Source organism: Aspergillus brunneoviolaceus, assembly GCF_003184695.1.
Source record: "Aspergillus brunneoviolaceus CBS 621.78 unplaced genomic scaffold BO95scaffold_14, whole genome shotgun sequence".
Taxonomy (NCBI): Eukaryota; Fungi; Ascomycota; class Eurotiomycetes; order Eurotiales; family Aspergillaceae; genus Aspergillus; species Aspergillus brunneoviolaceus.
In genome coordinates, this window is record NW_020290744.1 from 375,630 (window position 1) to 391,428 (window position 15,799).

At 50.4% G+C, this 15,799-nt stretch overlaps 6 protein-coding genes across 6 annotated transcripts; 3 read left to right on the forward strand and 3 right to left on the reverse strand.

The window, feature by feature from the left end:
* The first annotated feature begins 1,819 nt into the window (after positions 1 to 1,819).
* Positions 1,820 to 3,933, forward strand: BO95DRAFT_51898 (putative arginine transporter). The gene is made up of 2 exons (XM_025592001.1): positions 1,820 to 2,303; positions 2,412 to 3,933. Exons 1-2 carry the CDS (start codon positions 2,084 to 2,086, stop codon positions 3,893 to 3,895), a joined length of 1,704 nt encoding a protein of 567 aa, XP_025445066.1. The 5' UTR covers positions 1,820 to 2,083; the 3' UTR covers positions 3,896 to 3,933.
* Positions 3,934 to 5,578: 1,645 nt separating this feature from the next.
* On the forward strand, positions 5,579 to 7,899 carry BO95DRAFT_356664 (putative AMP-binding enzyme; the record flags this gene model as incomplete). Its single annotated transcript, XM_025582315.1, has 4 exons — positions 5,579 to 5,752; positions 5,826 to 6,081; positions 6,140 to 7,730; positions 7,794 to 7,899. The coding sequence occupies 4 exons, from the start codon at positions 5,579 to 5,581 to the stop codon at positions 7,897 to 7,899; spliced, it is 2,127 nt and encodes a 708-aa protein (XP_025445067.1).
* A 456-nt stretch (positions 7,900 to 8,355) lies between these two features.
* BO95DRAFT_440353 (uncharacterized protein) lies at positions 8,356 to 9,904 on the forward strand. Its single transcript, XM_025585941.1, has 3 exons — positions 8,356 to 8,944; positions 9,024 to 9,116; positions 9,222 to 9,904. Exons 1-3 carry the CDS (start codon positions 8,431 to 8,433, stop codon positions 9,431 to 9,433), a joined length of 819 nt encoding a protein of 272 aa, XP_025445068.1. The 5' UTR covers positions 8,356 to 8,430; the 3' UTR covers positions 9,434 to 9,904.
* A 27-nt stretch (positions 9,905 to 9,931) lies between these two features.
* On the reverse strand, positions 9,932 to 11,151 carry BO95DRAFT_440354 (uncharacterized protein). Its single transcript, XM_025585942.1, has 2 exons — positions 11,062 to 11,151; positions 9,932 to 10,999 (listed from the first exon to the last, which is right to left on the reverse strand). Exons 1-2 carry the CDS (start codon positions 11,145 to 11,147, stop codon positions 10,180 to 10,182), a joined length of 906 nt encoding a protein of 301 aa, XP_025445069.1. The 5' UTR covers positions 11,148 to 11,151; the 3' UTR covers positions 9,932 to 10,179.
* Positions 11,152 to 11,795: 644 nt separating this feature from the next.
* pmp47 (putative peroxisomal membrane protein Pmp47) lies at positions 11,796 to 12,891 on the reverse strand (the record flags this gene model as incomplete). The annotated part of the gene is made up of 3 exons (XM_025588061.1): positions 11,796 to 11,914; positions 11,975 to 12,708; positions 12,767 to 12,891. The coding sequence occupies 3 exons, from the start codon at positions 12,889 to 12,891 to the stop codon at positions 11,796 to 11,798; spliced, it is 978 nt and encodes a 325-aa protein (XP_025445070.1).
* A 1,665-nt stretch (positions 12,892 to 14,556) lies between these two features.
* On the reverse strand, positions 14,557 to 15,616 carry BO95DRAFT_461137 (Rab family GTPase YPT1; the record flags this gene model as incomplete). Its single annotated transcript, XM_025588799.1, has 5 exons — positions 14,557 to 14,751; positions 14,822 to 15,049; positions 15,103 to 15,150; positions 15,217 to 15,340; positions 15,603 to 15,616. The coding sequence occupies 5 exons, from the start codon at positions 15,614 to 15,616 to the stop codon at positions 14,557 to 14,559; spliced, it is 609 nt and encodes a 202-aa protein (XP_025445071.1).
* Between the last annotated feature and the right edge of the window lie 183 nt (positions 15,617 to 15,799).

Here is a 15,799-nt window from a genome sequence, read left to right on the forward strand (position 1 = left end):
TCGCGGGTATCAAAGAAGATGGGAAAGGAAGATAAACTGTCATACGAGGCACTTATCCAGTGGCGTGAGTGTCTGGGAGGGTAAATGACTGCAGCAGAGAGCTCTACCCGCGCCTGAACCTACTCAGAGTAGTAGTGATTGACTATGAGCTACTGTGTAAGTGGTGTAAGTATGAGTAGTTAACAAGTTCACTTAGTCAGAGACTTAGTAAAGTGGTTATAAGTTATCCCTTCCCTTCCCTTCCATGTGTAGGCAATGAGGTTTTGTACGGTTTACAGTATGACCGCCTGCTCTTCTTGGCCGTTCTGCCGTATTCCCGCACGGACTCCCGCACCCCATCAGAAGTCAAAAGACTGCGTAGGGGGGGGCCAATGGTTCCCCCGCTCACCGCTTGTATGTATAACTAAGTATAGTACCTACTCAGTACTATGTAGCAATACTGTAGCTAGTATTGCCTACCTTAGATGATAATCGGCAATTCACTACTCATGTATGTCTACAGTACACCTTGTTTTGTGCTAAAGCAACCTTGAACCATTCTGTGAGATGGTTACTGCGTACTACGTACTACATTGACTTATCACTTACACCGAATTTATCCCTTATCATGTTTTCTTTCATAAGTCACTTTACTAGGCAATCAAGTGAAAAACCAAGAACATTTCCCCATAGGGCTGGCTGGGCTGGGCACTGCCGACCTCGCATAGGTCCGTTCTCGGCGATAGTATGGTACGCAGTACCTATGAGTGAGACTAAGTGAGTATGCCAGGCGGTAAGAGCCATAGGTCCTCCGTCACTTCTCCGTTCTCCGTTCTCCGTTCTTTCCGTCCGGAAGTACTCAATACATCCATCATACAACAGCTGCGTCCCTTGATCTGGTCTGTTTTTCATCGATTGCGACCCAGATGGAGATTACACCTTCTGATACGCCTCTTGAAGCAAGCATTCTTAGGTCGACTACCAAAGCGGAAGGACATTTAACTATGCACTGTACTGTACGAGTGACACTATTAGCATCCCTCTCTGGCAGCCCTCTTCTCACCTTTCCCGCCCGCTCCCCTCGGGCCGATGACGGGAAAAGCCAGTGGCAACGCTGCAACAGCCGGTAAGCTTTACGAGAGAAAAAGAAGAGAAAACTCTGTCTCCAGCTGGCGATTATCTTTTCCAGGGCCCACACGGTGGAGCGGCACAGTTGCGAGATAGGGTTCCCATTCGTTGCCTGGGCACAACCAGCGGTGCTCTATAGGACTATCAACCATGGATGGGGGAGCTGGAGGATGCTTTAGTGCGGTAAAGTGGCACCTCTTTTCCACGCTTGCGCCTCTTTCCCTCGTGCCTCTTCCAGTCCCAGTCGACTACTCCTGCATTCTGCGCCCAAGTTCTAGACAGACGCCAAAGGCTTCCCCGGCTGCTGGTGGTGGCCAAGGACTGTCCAAGACCTCCAAGATGGATTTTCTCGGGGTAAGCCCAGGTCAAATGGTCGACACAACGAATTGAGTACACACCTGTTGTCGTTTTCATTAGTGATACGTGCCTGTCATTGCCTCCTCTCATTGCGAAGAGTGCAGGTGGTGGATAGAGGCGGGAGACTCACCTCTTTTGCCCCCGGGGTTGCATCCGCTGCTGGACGACCCTAACCTATTCTTTTTACATAACATCTTCTGGTTCCGCGAAACACAATTCGATTATGTTCGCTATCTCGGCCAAAGTCATCAATACGTACCTGGTCTCTGGCCGATTGGGGACCTGAGGGGTTGTTTTGATTTCGTCTTAGCGTCTGTGGATTTTCTTCGGTGTGGTCCGACAACTGAGGAGCCCACCGTTAAAATCTGCTGGATCGACCCAGTCTTGAAGTGACTCAATCAAATCAAACCTGTCTTCCCCCTGGTGGAGTAGTCTGTCCAGGTGGCCGCCAGTTCATTTTTCTCCTCTTCTTCCCCTGCCAACTCCGAACCTAGTCTCATTTTTGCCTTTCGCGTGGTCTGCTCTACTCATCTGACCGACTGACAACCTCGCCGGCCTGCCCACCATCAAGCAAGGCACGAGCAAACTTTCAGTTACCCGGACCGTCGAGGGGTCGAACATGGCCTTCCGGAACGAGGTCGACATCACGTCCAAGTCCGCCGAAGGGGGAAAGGGAAAAATGATGCCTGGCGAGGAAACGGTCCAAGTTCACACAACGAACCCTTCGCCGGATCTGAATGACTTCGATTGCGAAAAGCATGGCGCCAACAGCGAGTCCAACCCGTTGCCCCAGCTCAAGCGGAAGCTGAGAAGTCGGCATTTGCAGATGATCGCTATCGGTTAGTGAACTCTGTTGGTTCCTTCCCCGAACCTCTGAATCATCTTGCCTCTTTCCTCCCTGCGCAGCAAGGGTGCCGCCCACAAGCATAGACTGACCCCAGCTCTAGGAGGCACCATCGGCACAGGTCTCTTCATCGGTAGTGGTACTGCTGTTGCTAATGGCGGACCCGTGGGCGCCCTCATCGCTTATGCCTTCGTCGGAACAATCGTCTATTCGGTCATGACGTCTCTGGGAGAAATCGCAACTTACATTCCGATTCCGGGCGCTTTCACAGCTTATGCTGCTCGCTTGGTTGACCCCAGTCTCGGCTTCGCTATGGGTTGGATCTATTGGTTTTCGTGGGCCTCGACATACGCGCTTGAGCTCACAGCCACAGGGCTTATAATCCAATTCTGGGATGATAGCATCAATATCGCTGTCTTCATCGCCATCTTCTGGGTCGTCATCACGCTTCTTAATTGTTTGCCTGTCAGCTTCTATGGCGAATTGGAATTCTGGCTTTCGAGTGTCAAAATCATCACAGTCATCGGCTTTATGATCTTTGCGATCTGCATTGACGCTGGCGCTGGAAAGGAGGGCTATCTAGGCTTCCATTACTGGGTGCATCCGGGGCCGTTTTCTCCCTACAGTGGTGTTTCACCTGATTCTACCGCTAAGTTTGTTGGCTTTTGGTCCGTACTTATTCAGGCCGGGTTTGCCTATCAGGGAACAGAATTAGTAGGTATTGCGGCCGCGGAAACCGAAAATCCCCGCGTAACAGTCCCCGCAGCCATTCGCAAAACCTTTTATCGGATCCTATTCTTCTTCGTTCTCACTATCTTCTTCATTGGCATTCTCGTGCCATACACGAACGACGATCTTCTCACAGATGGGAATGACGCCAACTCTTCGCCATTCGTTATCGCCGCCAAGCTTGCGGGTGTTCGTGTGCTGCCACATATCATCAACGCAGTCTTGCTGACCGTGGTTCTTTCGGCTGCCAATTCGAATGTTTATAGTGGCAGCCGTATACTGATCGGCCTGGCGCAAGAAGGATTTGCTCCTCGTTGGTTCAAGAAGACCTCAAAGAAAGGTGTACCTTTTTTCAGCGTGGCGTTCACCTCTGCTTTCGGTCTGCTTGGATTCATGAACGTTTCCAATTCTGGCAGTACTGTCTTCAATTGGTTGGTCAACATTGCTGGTGTGGCCGGCTTCATTACCTGGGCCTCGCTCAACGGCTGTCATCTGGCTTTTATGCGTGCCCTGAAGGCTCGTAACATCTCTCGCGATTGTCTTCCGTACAAGGCCTTGTGGCAGCCGTACTATTCTTGGTATGGTCTGTTCTTCAATGTTCTTATTATCATCACTCAGGGCTTTACCGCTTGGATTCCCTCCTTCGATGTCACGAGCTTCTTCACCGCTTATATCAGTTTGATTCTTTTCGCGGTGCTCTACGTCGGCCATAAAATTGTTTACCGGACGTCTTTCGTCCACCCGCTCGAGGCTGATATTGACACGGGCCGGTTGGAATTGGAGAATGAGACGTGGGAGACATCTGTACCGACATCCAGCAAATGGTACAAGAAGGCTTTTCATGCGGTCCTTGGATAATTTCGGGCCCGGACCAGCTCATTGACTAGGAGTTTTTGTTTGGCACAGGCGCCCTCTTGATTGCGTTCTCGTCGGTCATGGAGATCTCGGACTGATCTCTTTTCTTCTTTGCCTATTAATTGAGACCGGCACATACATACTGCAAAGTTCATGCACATATAAAATTATCTGGAGTTCTGATTGCATTGGGGTGAAAGGCGGGTTTCTTCGCTCTATGACGGACGATGGGTGAGAAAGCCATTGAGGAGCCTCAAGTGCTTGCCCTCGGGGCATGCTACAAAGCCTTATTTGTACAACATTCATATTCTGTTTGGAGGGGATGTCAGCATTGGCATGGCGTTCGGTGCGAGACTTTGCTCTTAGCTCTATTACTTTCCTAATGTATCATATATGTGACTTCCGCCTACGCTGCGTTATTTGTCGGGTATGAATCGAAGTTCACTTAGGAATAGTGTTCTGCTCCTGTGACTATCTTTGGATTGACTAACTGGGTAGTGCTCAGTAAGTACAAAAAGCCTGCATATGTGCGTGCATTTGGATTTCCCCGCGGCTGGTTAATATTTGCGCCTGTGATGCATATACATTATCGATCTTCGTTGATCCACATGAAGGTCCACGTGCTCAGGAAAGGGCAGAAGAGCAGGCTTCGTACCCGGGGTGAAGTTCCACCTGACATCTATTCTTTGCCTATTGGGCGGTGTGGTGGCATTGACCAAAAAGCATGTGAGGATGAGTGAGACACTCCAACATCTCATCGGATAGCGACTTACACAACCTACTCGTTGACGGAGTCCGGAGTATTCTATACCTAGCTCTATGAGAAGTGGAACATACTGTACGTGTATGTAGCAGCAGTCAGACAACCAGTTTTTTCTCCTCCGCTTTCTTTATCTCTTTTCCTATAAATTGTGAGCATGCGCAATGGCAGACAGAAGCGGAAGTAATATCAAGGAACTCCTGCAGCAACATCCCGAGGTAGTCACCTGGAGTACGAGTATGAGTATGAGTATCATGAGTATGATTATGAACCAGTTCACCGTCGACGGATGCGAAAGCAAGTCGAAATGGAAATGGACCCGGCCGGCGCAATGGATGGCCGAAAAGAGTAAGTGCCGAGGCTCCCAGGACCTACTCTGCCAATTTGACGTCGCGTGGGGGAAGAAGCCGGGCCGACCAGTAAGAACTCGTGCTTTCGGTCTGAATTCCGGAGAAACCGCCAAAGGGGAACCTCCAACTGGAAGATCTAACCCTCCAGGCCCCCCCCCCCCGGAAACCCTGCTCTCCTAAGGCAAATGAAATGAATGAATGAATGAGGGAGGCATTCCTTCAATCCCTCTTGCTCCTCCATCTCTCTTGTTTTCTCTCCGGTTTTTCTTCTCCCACCCCTCCCACGTTGTCTAGCCACTGTTTCTCAGCTTCTCAACCACTTCCATTCTCCCGCTTTGTTCTGACATCTACTTCCTTGACGAGCACTCTCCCTCCCCTGTATCACCTTGACACACAACGTCGGGTTTTTGTCCAAGCAAAGTACCCGGCTTCTTTACTGTTAGGTTGAGGGGCTTTTGAGCTTGAGGTATCTTCCTCTGAGTTATAGGAGACCACCCGTGAGCCTTTTCAGGTTTGCCAGCCCGTTGAGCTGTTTACTAACTCGGTCGCAATCGAGTAGTCACGCTCCTCGTCGCAATGTTCTCCTCCCAACTACCGACTCATCTCCAGCGCGCTACCGAGCTACAGCAGGAGCCCCCTAAAGGCAAACCTTACGGCGTTGCCCTACCGGGCACCGAAAAACCAGGGCGCTCTCCCGTCTACCGGACCTGGAACTCAACAAAAGAGCTAGTAAAAACACTAGACCCTAACGTATGCTCGTTCGCGGACCCCAATGAGATGAGAACCACATTGTGATTGTTATTGACTGGCTTCGATTTCCCAGGTGGCTACTGCGCATGACATATTTGAGTCGACCGCCGGTAGAGTGCCGAAAAGCGACTGCTTGGGATGGCGCCCATATGATCCGATAGTTAAGGCCTACGGTCCGTACCAGTGGATGGATTATGAGACGGTTCAGAAGCGACGTACTGCTTTTGGTGCTGGTCTGGTCGAATTACATCAGAAACATGGCTGCCATCGTCCTGGCCAATATGGAATTGGTTTATGGTCCCAGAACCGCCCAGAGTGGCAACTGACTGGTATGAGGCACCCTGGCAAATATGGGCAGAGGAAACTTGCTAATTCCCGTGTCTATAGACCTTGCCTGCATGTCTCAAAGTCTGTACTCGGTCTCCATCTACGACGTTCTCGCGGCAGACGCTACGGAGTACATCATCAACCACGCCGAATTGCACTGTGTCGTGACTTCTTTGCCTCATATTCCCACTCTGCTGAATTTAAAGCCATTGTTGCCCGGTCTGAAAATCATTGTCAGCATGGATCCTCTGGAGGCCGGGGAACCCGCCGGCCTTTCTAAGCGCGCGCTCCTCGAATCGATTGCGGCTGGGCTGGAGGTATCTATCTACACCATCGAGGAGGTGGAAGAGCTTGGGGCGTTTTCAAAACGTACCTGCAATCCCCCATCCCCATCTGACATAGTTACCATAAATTATACGTCCGGCACTACAGGGAATCCCAAAGGGGTGGTTTTGACCCATGAGAATACTGTCGCGGCAACTTCAAGCGGCCTCGTAGTAACTACGCAGGCCCCTGGTGATACTCTGGCATCATATCTTCCACTAGCACATATTTACGCGCGGCTGTCGGAGCATGCAGCATTCTGGGCGGGGGCTCGAATTGGGTACTTCCATGGGAATATGCTGGAACTCGTCGATGACCTGAAAGTCCTCAAGCCTACTGGGTTCATGTCAGTTCCAAGACTGTTCAGTCGTTTCGGAAATGTCATTCGCTCAGCTACCGTGGACCAGCCCGGTTTTAAGGGAGCATTGTCGAGACATGTTGTTGCGGCGAAGACAGCAAACCTGGAGAATCCCGACGCTAGCAAAGCTACAATAAAGCATGCGGTGTATGATCGCATCTGGTCGAAAAAGGTTTCCGCGGCGCTTGGCCTGGAGCGCACTAGAGTGATGGTCTCTGGTTCTGCGCCTCTGGACCCGACCCTCCACCAGTTTTTGAGAGTGGCTACTGGTACCGATATTATCCAAGGTTACGGGTTGACCGAAACATACGCTATTGCATGCGCTCAATCCCCGCGAGATTTGACTGCCGGGAATTGTGGGCGACTTGCTCCATGCAACGAGGCCTGTTTGGTCTCTCTTCCGGATATGGACTACTCGGTCGATGATAAGCCCTTCCCACGGGGTGAACTGCTCTTACGTGGAGGGAACATCTTCCGTGAGTATTATAAAAACCCAGAAGAAACGGCCAATGCGATGACTGAAGACGGATGGTTCCGGACCGGTGACGTTTGCACCATTGATGATATGGGCCGAATCATCATCATTGATCGTCGCAAGAATGTCTTGAAGCTGGCGCAGGGAGAATACATCTCCCCCGAGCGTCTTGAGGGCGTTTACCTGTCTGAGCTGGGCTACTTGGCGCAGGGCTACGTCCATGGTGATAGTGTACAGACTTTCTTGGTGGGTATCTTTGGCGTGCAGCCCGAATCATATGCTCCGTGGGCCAGCAAAGTGCTCCGTCGAAACATTGAGGTCACGGACATTGACGGCATCAAATCGACGTTGGATGAACCTCAGATACGTCGCGCGGTGTTGCGGGATCTCGACCGCGTCGCAAAGAAACACAAACTTGCAGGCTACGAAAAAATAAAGAACTGCGCGCTGATGCTGGACCCTTTTACAGTTGAGAACAATCTGTTGACGCCGACGTGAGTGGAATCCCCTTCTCTTTACATACTGCGCAAGTCTGACTAGATATCCAAACTCTTTAGTTTGAAGCTGAAACGTCCTCCGGCTGTGAAGAAGTATCGCCATCTTCTGGATGACTTATATACGACGGCGTTGGCTGAGGAAGCCGCTCCGAAGGCCAAGCTCTAGGAGATATTGACGTCGATAATATGTTTATGTGCTAAAACTCATGCTAGCCAGTTAGACTGCTGGAGCTGCCTCGTACATATTTTCCCTGTGATTATTCAATCATTCATGTAGTTTATTTAGCACTTCAATGATCTTGGAATCCAAGGCTGAGCCTTTGAGCATGGTAAAAGGTTAGTATTTCACCCGGGGGATGGGGGGTGGGGGGGTTGTGGGGTTTCTGTGTGTGTTGGGGAGGGACAATAAGGTATTGTACGGCAGTTACTGCTGCATACATAGAAAAGGGAGTCACTATTCTTACCACCAGAGATATTAAGACTAGTATAGTGAAGTTAGCCTCATGATGAGTAAGGTATATCTAATCACAGCACATTTACATGAGCCCTCGGTGGTTGGCCCGAATGATTGCTTGGCGCTAGAGCTTCTCGATACGACATCATCTGCAACTCCCTACCTAGTTCGACCCCAACTCTTTCTTTAGTCAATCCAACCGATCAGTCCCTTGGAACCCTCAACCAGCGACTGCTGCCCACCATGCGTTCAGCCAGCAACTCCCTGGTGGGACTCGTTCTTATCCTGCTGTCTGCACCAATGCTGGTGTATTCAGCCCTCACGATCACCATTCCCTCATCCAGTCTGCTCCCCAATCCCCACGCTCTCCCCGCTGGAACTCATGCGACGTTGTCCACGCTTCCCTCCTCGCCCTCCTCGCCCTCGCAGCTGACTGCATCCCTCACTCGCTCCGCGACATTCGTCTTCGCCAATATCCCTGCCCAATCGAAGCCCCAATCCTACCTGCTCGACATCCGCTCCCCGGATTTCATCTTCGCCCCGTACCGCGTAGATATAGCCGCTGATGGAACCGTTCTCGGGATCTGGGAGACATTCCGCGCGAACCCTTGGGACAACCGAGGCTCAGAGAAGTACATCCTAGATGCCACTACTGCTGTTGGGCAAGATGGAGCTGTCTCTGCCGCAACCACGCCCGATGTGACTGTCGAGGCCCGAGTCCTTGCCCGGAGAAATTTCTACGAGGAACGCCCCCGGTGTATGTTCTATCTGAATCGCGACACATTGGCATGGACCATAACAAATGGCTGATCGTTTGTCCCGTCCTAATCAATTAGTCTCGCCCTTGGCGCTGTTCAAGAATCCTATGATCCTACTAGCTTTGGTTGCTCTGGGCTTTACATTCGGCATGCCGAAGTTGATGGAAAACAGTGAGTTGCCTCTCTCTTCACCCGAAGCATTTTATTTTCTTTTAGGACATATTTAGTGTTTTTTTTTTGTTCCGTTCTGCCCTTATTAATACTTCCGTGCTCCAGTGGACCCCGAGATGCGTGCCGAATTCGAGAAACAATCTCGCTCCTCCCCGATTACGGGCGCCACACGCAGCGCCATGGCCGGCGGCGGAGCGCCCGGCAATTTCGACTTGGCGGGGTGGATGGCTGGAGCCACTCCCAGGCCCGCCCCTGGTGCTGACGGAGTTACTGCGTCGGGCAGAGGTAGTGGGAGTGCTTCTCGGAGGAGAGCATAGGTATGCAGGCCCTGCGGCATCAGAATGACGATGCAGCGCGGGAAAATGGATGCTGACCGACCTTCATTCTGGAGGTAGAGAGCGTATAACATTAGAGCTAGCTTACTCAAGTAAACCTTGTCTGTTTACAGATCCCCCTTCACCTCGCTCTACCTTAACGATGGCATGGGCCAGCTACGCTTCACGAACCATTTTGCCTTGCGCCCGGGAAAAAAGCTCATATAGAAGTAAGTATATTTCATCTGAGGCTTAGTTATAGCGTTTGAATTTGATCCAAAATAAGAACATGAATCAAGTCCGGCTATATCGTTATTGAGGAAAAACCTCACCGTCAGGAAGATAACGATATAGCTTCAAAAAAATACCACGGAACTCGCCTAAACGAGCAGACAGTTTGGGTTACTCATTTAGGCTAGGAATGTGGATCGGAAACGTTGATTGCCCACATGGCACATCGAATTTGTTGTATGCTCTGGTCTGAAGTACAAGAGATTTCTACCCAAAGTATCCGCGAGGTGAAATTGTAGGCGAGCTATGGATAATACATCGTACGTGCGGGCCAGTGACGGGAGGAGCGGCTGTCGCGCTGGACCACACAATTCTAAGACGCACGAGCGACAAACCGTATACATCATCATAACACATAAGCTATTCATAAGGGCATCTCGCGCAGCCAGGGAATAGATCTAAACCTGTTCGCACATAAAACATCAAAACAGAGATGGGCTGAAAATAAGAGCGATGCATTAGAAATCACCAAAGTCATCACCACCGCCAAAGTCACCCCCATAATCATCCCCATAATCACCTGGGGGAGGACCGTAATCGTGCGACATGTCTTCCACAGCATCAGCGAGCAGCATGCCACCTAGAAGCCCACCTCCGACACCTAAAGCTGCAGCCCCCGCGGTGCCCATCCCATGCCGTCGCTGCTGCGGCTGTTGTTGGGTTGGGTAAAAGCTACCCTGTGGTGGATATGATGGGTAACCATACCCTGTCTGTTGCGGGGCATAACCGGCGCCAACACCGCCTCCTCCGTAGTAGTACCCGCCTTGAGAGTAGCCATAAGACTGTTGCGGTACGGGTTGCTGCGGCCGAGGGAATGACGCGCCGCTATTACCGGCGACTTTTCCTTTTAACTTGCTGAAGAACCCTTTGCTGCGCTGCTGAGCCTGTCCAGGAGAAGAGTTCTGCGACTGGGGTTCCGATGACTGATATCCGGCAGTTTGTCTACGAGAACCATCGGTGTAGTAGTCAGACGCAGCACCGCCAGAGCTCGCAGGGCTCCTGCGACGAGCTCGGGCATTCTCCTCTGCCTGTAGCTGCGCAGCAAGGCGAGCATCATCATCTAGATTATGGTGCGCAGATTCTGGTGGCTTGTATGGGTTCCTCGAATCAACAGTTTTCTTGTCACCTGCGGCAGCCAGTGACGAGGGTTCAGCAGGACCCGACGCATCGTAAGACGGTGGCGGCTCGCTCGGTGGTCCATGTATTTCTGGTTCTGTTCGATTCGGTCCTTCGGGACGTTCCCATTGTGATCGACCAGTTCGTAGGTTTACGAAGAACCTGAGGTCGCAGTCAGTCTTGCTCTATCCATTTTGCATTCGATGACTGGGTGGTATGCATACCACTGATTATAGCGGTCATCAAATTGAGCCTTCCATCCTTCAGGGACGGAAGGAGTCGGAGGGCCGGGCGGCGGGGCAAACGACATGAATGATATAGATGGTAAGACTAGTGAGCTTAGCACTTATTTATGGTTTCAACAAGACAGTGTTGAATTGTCAAAGGGATTCTCATCTGAAATTATACCAGACGGGGAAGTGAAACCGGCTTCTGGATGAACAGAGAACATAGGTGTTGTAGATGCATAGGAGGGGGTGCATTATATACAGCGAGCAGTAGTTGTTTCCGATAGGCATCGCCCCGTGGCGCTGCTCAGCCACGTGATGTCATTGTGGGGCGATGGAGATTGGTACGTATCACATGCGGAGAGAAGTGTCCAGCAGTCGCTAATCATGCTGTTGACTGTGTACATCTGTATTTGTATACTAGACTACTTACTCATCTGTGAACAAGCAAGTTCAACCAGACCATTGACTGAATAATCGAATCAGTCAGGTTTAGATCCACTCATGACTAAGAGCTCAGGCCACTCTACCATCTGACCCATCGTTGAAAACTATTCATCAAAGACAATGTCCAAATCTGGATCATGATTCCCTTGCTGCATAGCAAGACAGGATTGTAAGAAATATCTAAGGAGAAAACGTTTCCTAAGTTCGCTGTAGGCTGTCATAATGGTCAGAACCCCTCCTGCCCTTCCCAAAAACGATACTGCTCGTAGTGATACAGCCAGCCTCTACTTCGAAATCCCACGACCCCTCTTCCGAATGGAAACCATAGCCTCGTACAAAACATCCTTAAAACCAAATAAGAATGCCGCAGTAATTGCACTCTGCGTCACTTTTGGCCCAATTCCTGTTTGGAATAATGTAAGCTGTCTTTCTAAAAGCACTTCGTCAATTAGGGCTCACTTGCCTTTGTATAGGCCAGCATAACCTTCTTCCTGAATTATTTTCTTCAAACTCCCATTCAAACTCTCCTGGGGCCCCTCTTTACTTGCAACATGCATGCGGCTCTTGACTGTGATGTAAGGATATGTGATCGAAGTAGCGAGTATCTTACCAAGGGCACCCAAGTAGAACGCATCCTTGGGTGTCATCCGTCTACGACGCTCGACGATGATTTTCAATTGCTCAAAGATTGTATACTGCAAGATAGGGTTGACCACCAATACGAGAGCTGGCAGGACGCCAGCGAAGAGGGCCTTTGGGCCCTCTCGGCGCAGCAAGTCCATCAGTGTAGCGATTGTCGATGCTCGCTCCTTTCCAAGATAAGCACCAGGCAATGACTTCTGATCCGAATCAGATTTGCGAGCTGTCATTCTGGTGTTCACCACCCAAATCGGATTGGTGATCATGACTGTGGCGATCCCTGCAATAGCCCCGGCAACCATCGACTCAACGGTTGTGAGCTTTCTAGATGCCCTTCCTGCTTTTGCAGCTGCCTTTTCGAAGGCGGAGCGTGTCCATTCATACCAATAGTAGTAAACGAAATTGGTAACACTGATACCCAGAAGTGCCGACTCAAGTCCCGAGTATAGTCCGGCAAGTCCCTCTCTCTGGACAATGCGACGAACCGCGTCATAGATTGTCGAATGGGCCCGCTTGGATTCAACCTGGGCCCTCGTTGAGAGAGTGATGAGCGGGTAACTTTTAAGGTTAAACAAAGCGTTAATGAAGACCCAGTCGAGCAGGGAGCGTTACTCACGTCAACGCCATCGAGAGAATGCCGCCTCCAGCACCGGCCAAGGCATGCGCTATATTATCGCTCTGTTGCATGGCAGCGGATACTGCCAACCCCTTCTTCTCCTCATGGATGCTTGCTTGAGACATCGGCCACGGACTCTTCACGCTGCATCCAAGCACGATGCAAGATTAATATGATAGAAGGAAACTTGCTTGTAGTGAAGGTAGTCAACGCGTTGCAATACTCACAGATATGACTGGGAGAGTTTGGAAGGAGGGGCTTTCTATTCTTTCAACTAAGAGAATCAGGTAAAGGAAGGGCGAGCGTTGCAGGAAGGAACGAAGCAAAAGATCAAGACACCAACAATAGAAAGCTGCAGGAAGTTGGTTGTTAGATACCTTATCAAGAGAAGGGTGAAAGGGGGGGGGCAGGTGAAAGGGTCGAGTTTTAAGACACCGAGATATGTAGAAGGGCGCGAGAATGACTCGGCTCAGGAGGTAAAAGCAACGACGCTCATGACGTTTACCGAAATTTGGGCCTCGGCTGATGCCCCTCCCGCAAAATTCGGGTTTCAGTCGCGTGTTTACCAAAGGTACAGACAGTGCCCAGCAGGATGTTGACCAGATCCCAGCGGTATACGCCAACATGTACAGGACTAGGGCTGGTGCGATGAAAGCATATGTAGCTCACATCGGCACCCGAGTATGTACTGTATACCGCATAGTAGTCAGAAAGAATGACATATCGGAGTCACGCTACGTTGTTATCGTTATCGTAGATGAGGTCCGTTACACACCTGGAGCGTACTGTACTGTACATACATCGCAGGAGTCACTCTTAGCCCCCCCCCCAAAAAACTTTTTACCTAAGGACTTATGAAATCACTTGCATTCGGCGGCAGGTAATTTCTCAGATGCAAAGAGGCGACTAGGTAGTAGGAAAAGTCAGGTCGCCAACACCTAAGGCTTAGCAATTCAATACGGAGAAGAAGCTGAGCCAATTTCGCATGTGACATTTCCTTCTTGCGGTAACCAATCAATCACTTAATGGGCTGCCGACCCCTGGGCCACCCCACCCCCCTTCCTTGCACTACAGAGGTGGGTAAGTACTATAAATGTCACGGTACCTATACTCAGCTGTACATTCGTTGTTACCCTTAAGACCCATCTGTCGGCCTGGACTGGTATTTAGCCACTCATTAATCTATTAGTTGAGTAGAAAAGTCTACACGGAAGGCAAATAGTAGAGAAGGGATCAGGAGGAAGGATGGGACCCGCGGTAATAAGAGCCCACTGGTTCGACGCTTTTGCTTAAAGATTCATTGTTCTCTGAATTAAATAATCGACCCCGGGCGAGTAAACAAGGCAAACAATCCAACTTACTAGAAGAAAGACCAATCGAATGGAAACTTGTGGGAGAGACACTAGTAAGGAAGAGATAGAGACTTGAGAAGATTATGGGTGGAAACCAGCGTGATGAAAGCAAGAAACAATGAAAGGAAGCGGACTGGGGGCTGGGCAGTGAAGACTAAAGAAAAGTCAGCAAAAAGCAGGCGGGGATGGGAGTAGGTGCATCTGTGGTATGACAGTGCATAAAGACGAAACGCAAGCCTTCTAAAGCATGAACAATGAAACTATTCCTATGGCCATTCCTAGCATGAAGGGTCTGCATCCACCCCAGCATTGAGAAGACAGCCAGTGATAGGGCGCAGCCGGTACATCTTCCCTCTAGCTCATCTTCTTGGATCCCGTAATTCCCCTTCTGCCGTTACATGTTGGAAGGACAGCACCTGGAATCACAAGCACAGACGCCTAACAGCAGCCGCCGGAAGAACCAGACTGAACTCCCTGGCCCTGACCAACTTGCACAGTAGGCTTGTTGTTGACGGTGGCAGTTCCCATACGTTCCTTGATCTGTCTAGCCATTGTCAAAAAAGCTTGCTCGACATTCGAGGCATTCTTGGCCGAGGTCTCCAGAAACGGTATTCCGAGGCTGTCCGCAAATTCCTGTAGCATTCACATATTCCATTAGTTGCCGACCGGAAAACTCCAGCTACTGGCGACTGTAGCGACGTACCTTGGCCACTGTGTACTCCACAACCTTCTTGTCTTCCATATCGCTCTTGTTGCCCACAAGCAACTTATTGACACCCTCGGTGGCATAACGGTCGATTTCTTGGAGCCACTGCTTAACGTTGTTGAATGAGTCCATATCAGTGACGTCGTAGACAACGCAGATACCATGAGCACCACGGTAATAAGACGACGTGATAGTCCTGAATCGCTCCTGGCCCGCAGTATCCCACTGAAATGCATTAGTGATCCCTGGTCATCATCTCGCAATACTGGCTTCCTTACAATCTGGAGTTTCACTGTCTTTCCGTCGAGTTCAATAGTGCGAATTTTCTAAGGCATACTATCAGCAGGCCGGTACACGGGGAAGGCGGAGCCTGAGTTGGGAAAGACACATACAAAATCGACACCGATGGTGGAGATGTAGCTTTCCGTGTAGGTATCATCGGCAAATCGAAGTAGTAAGCAGGACTTTCCAACACCGGAATCTCCAATGAGGAGAAGCTTGAAGAGGTAGTCGTATCTGCTCAAAGCGTCAGCCTAGCTATGAATGAGACGCTGGGCCGCCCATCTTCCTTCTCGCCATTGGGAAGGGAGTATGGAGGCGGGGAGAGATCGGGGCAACTCTAAGAGAACACACAAATTAGCAACATGCCGACCGGTCAGTAGAGACAATCCAAGGAACTGCACGATAGATGGAAAGTGATGCAAGAGTTTGTGGTGATTAATACAACAGCACGCAACCCGATGAATCGCTCGGGGCCTAAGCGGATCGAGGCACTTACGACTCAGGGTTCATGGTGGAAACGGTGGAGGTATGTGTCGAAATTTGCAGGTGCTTAGAACAAAGAAGAAGACTACCGAGGACTGGTTCGAAAGCTATCTGAATGCGTTGGATGAGAAGGTGCGAGTAAGAGTGGCAGCAAGCTGTGGTTGTAAATGATGCTCGGAGCGTCTGTCTATTAAGCTGAGGGTGACCAGG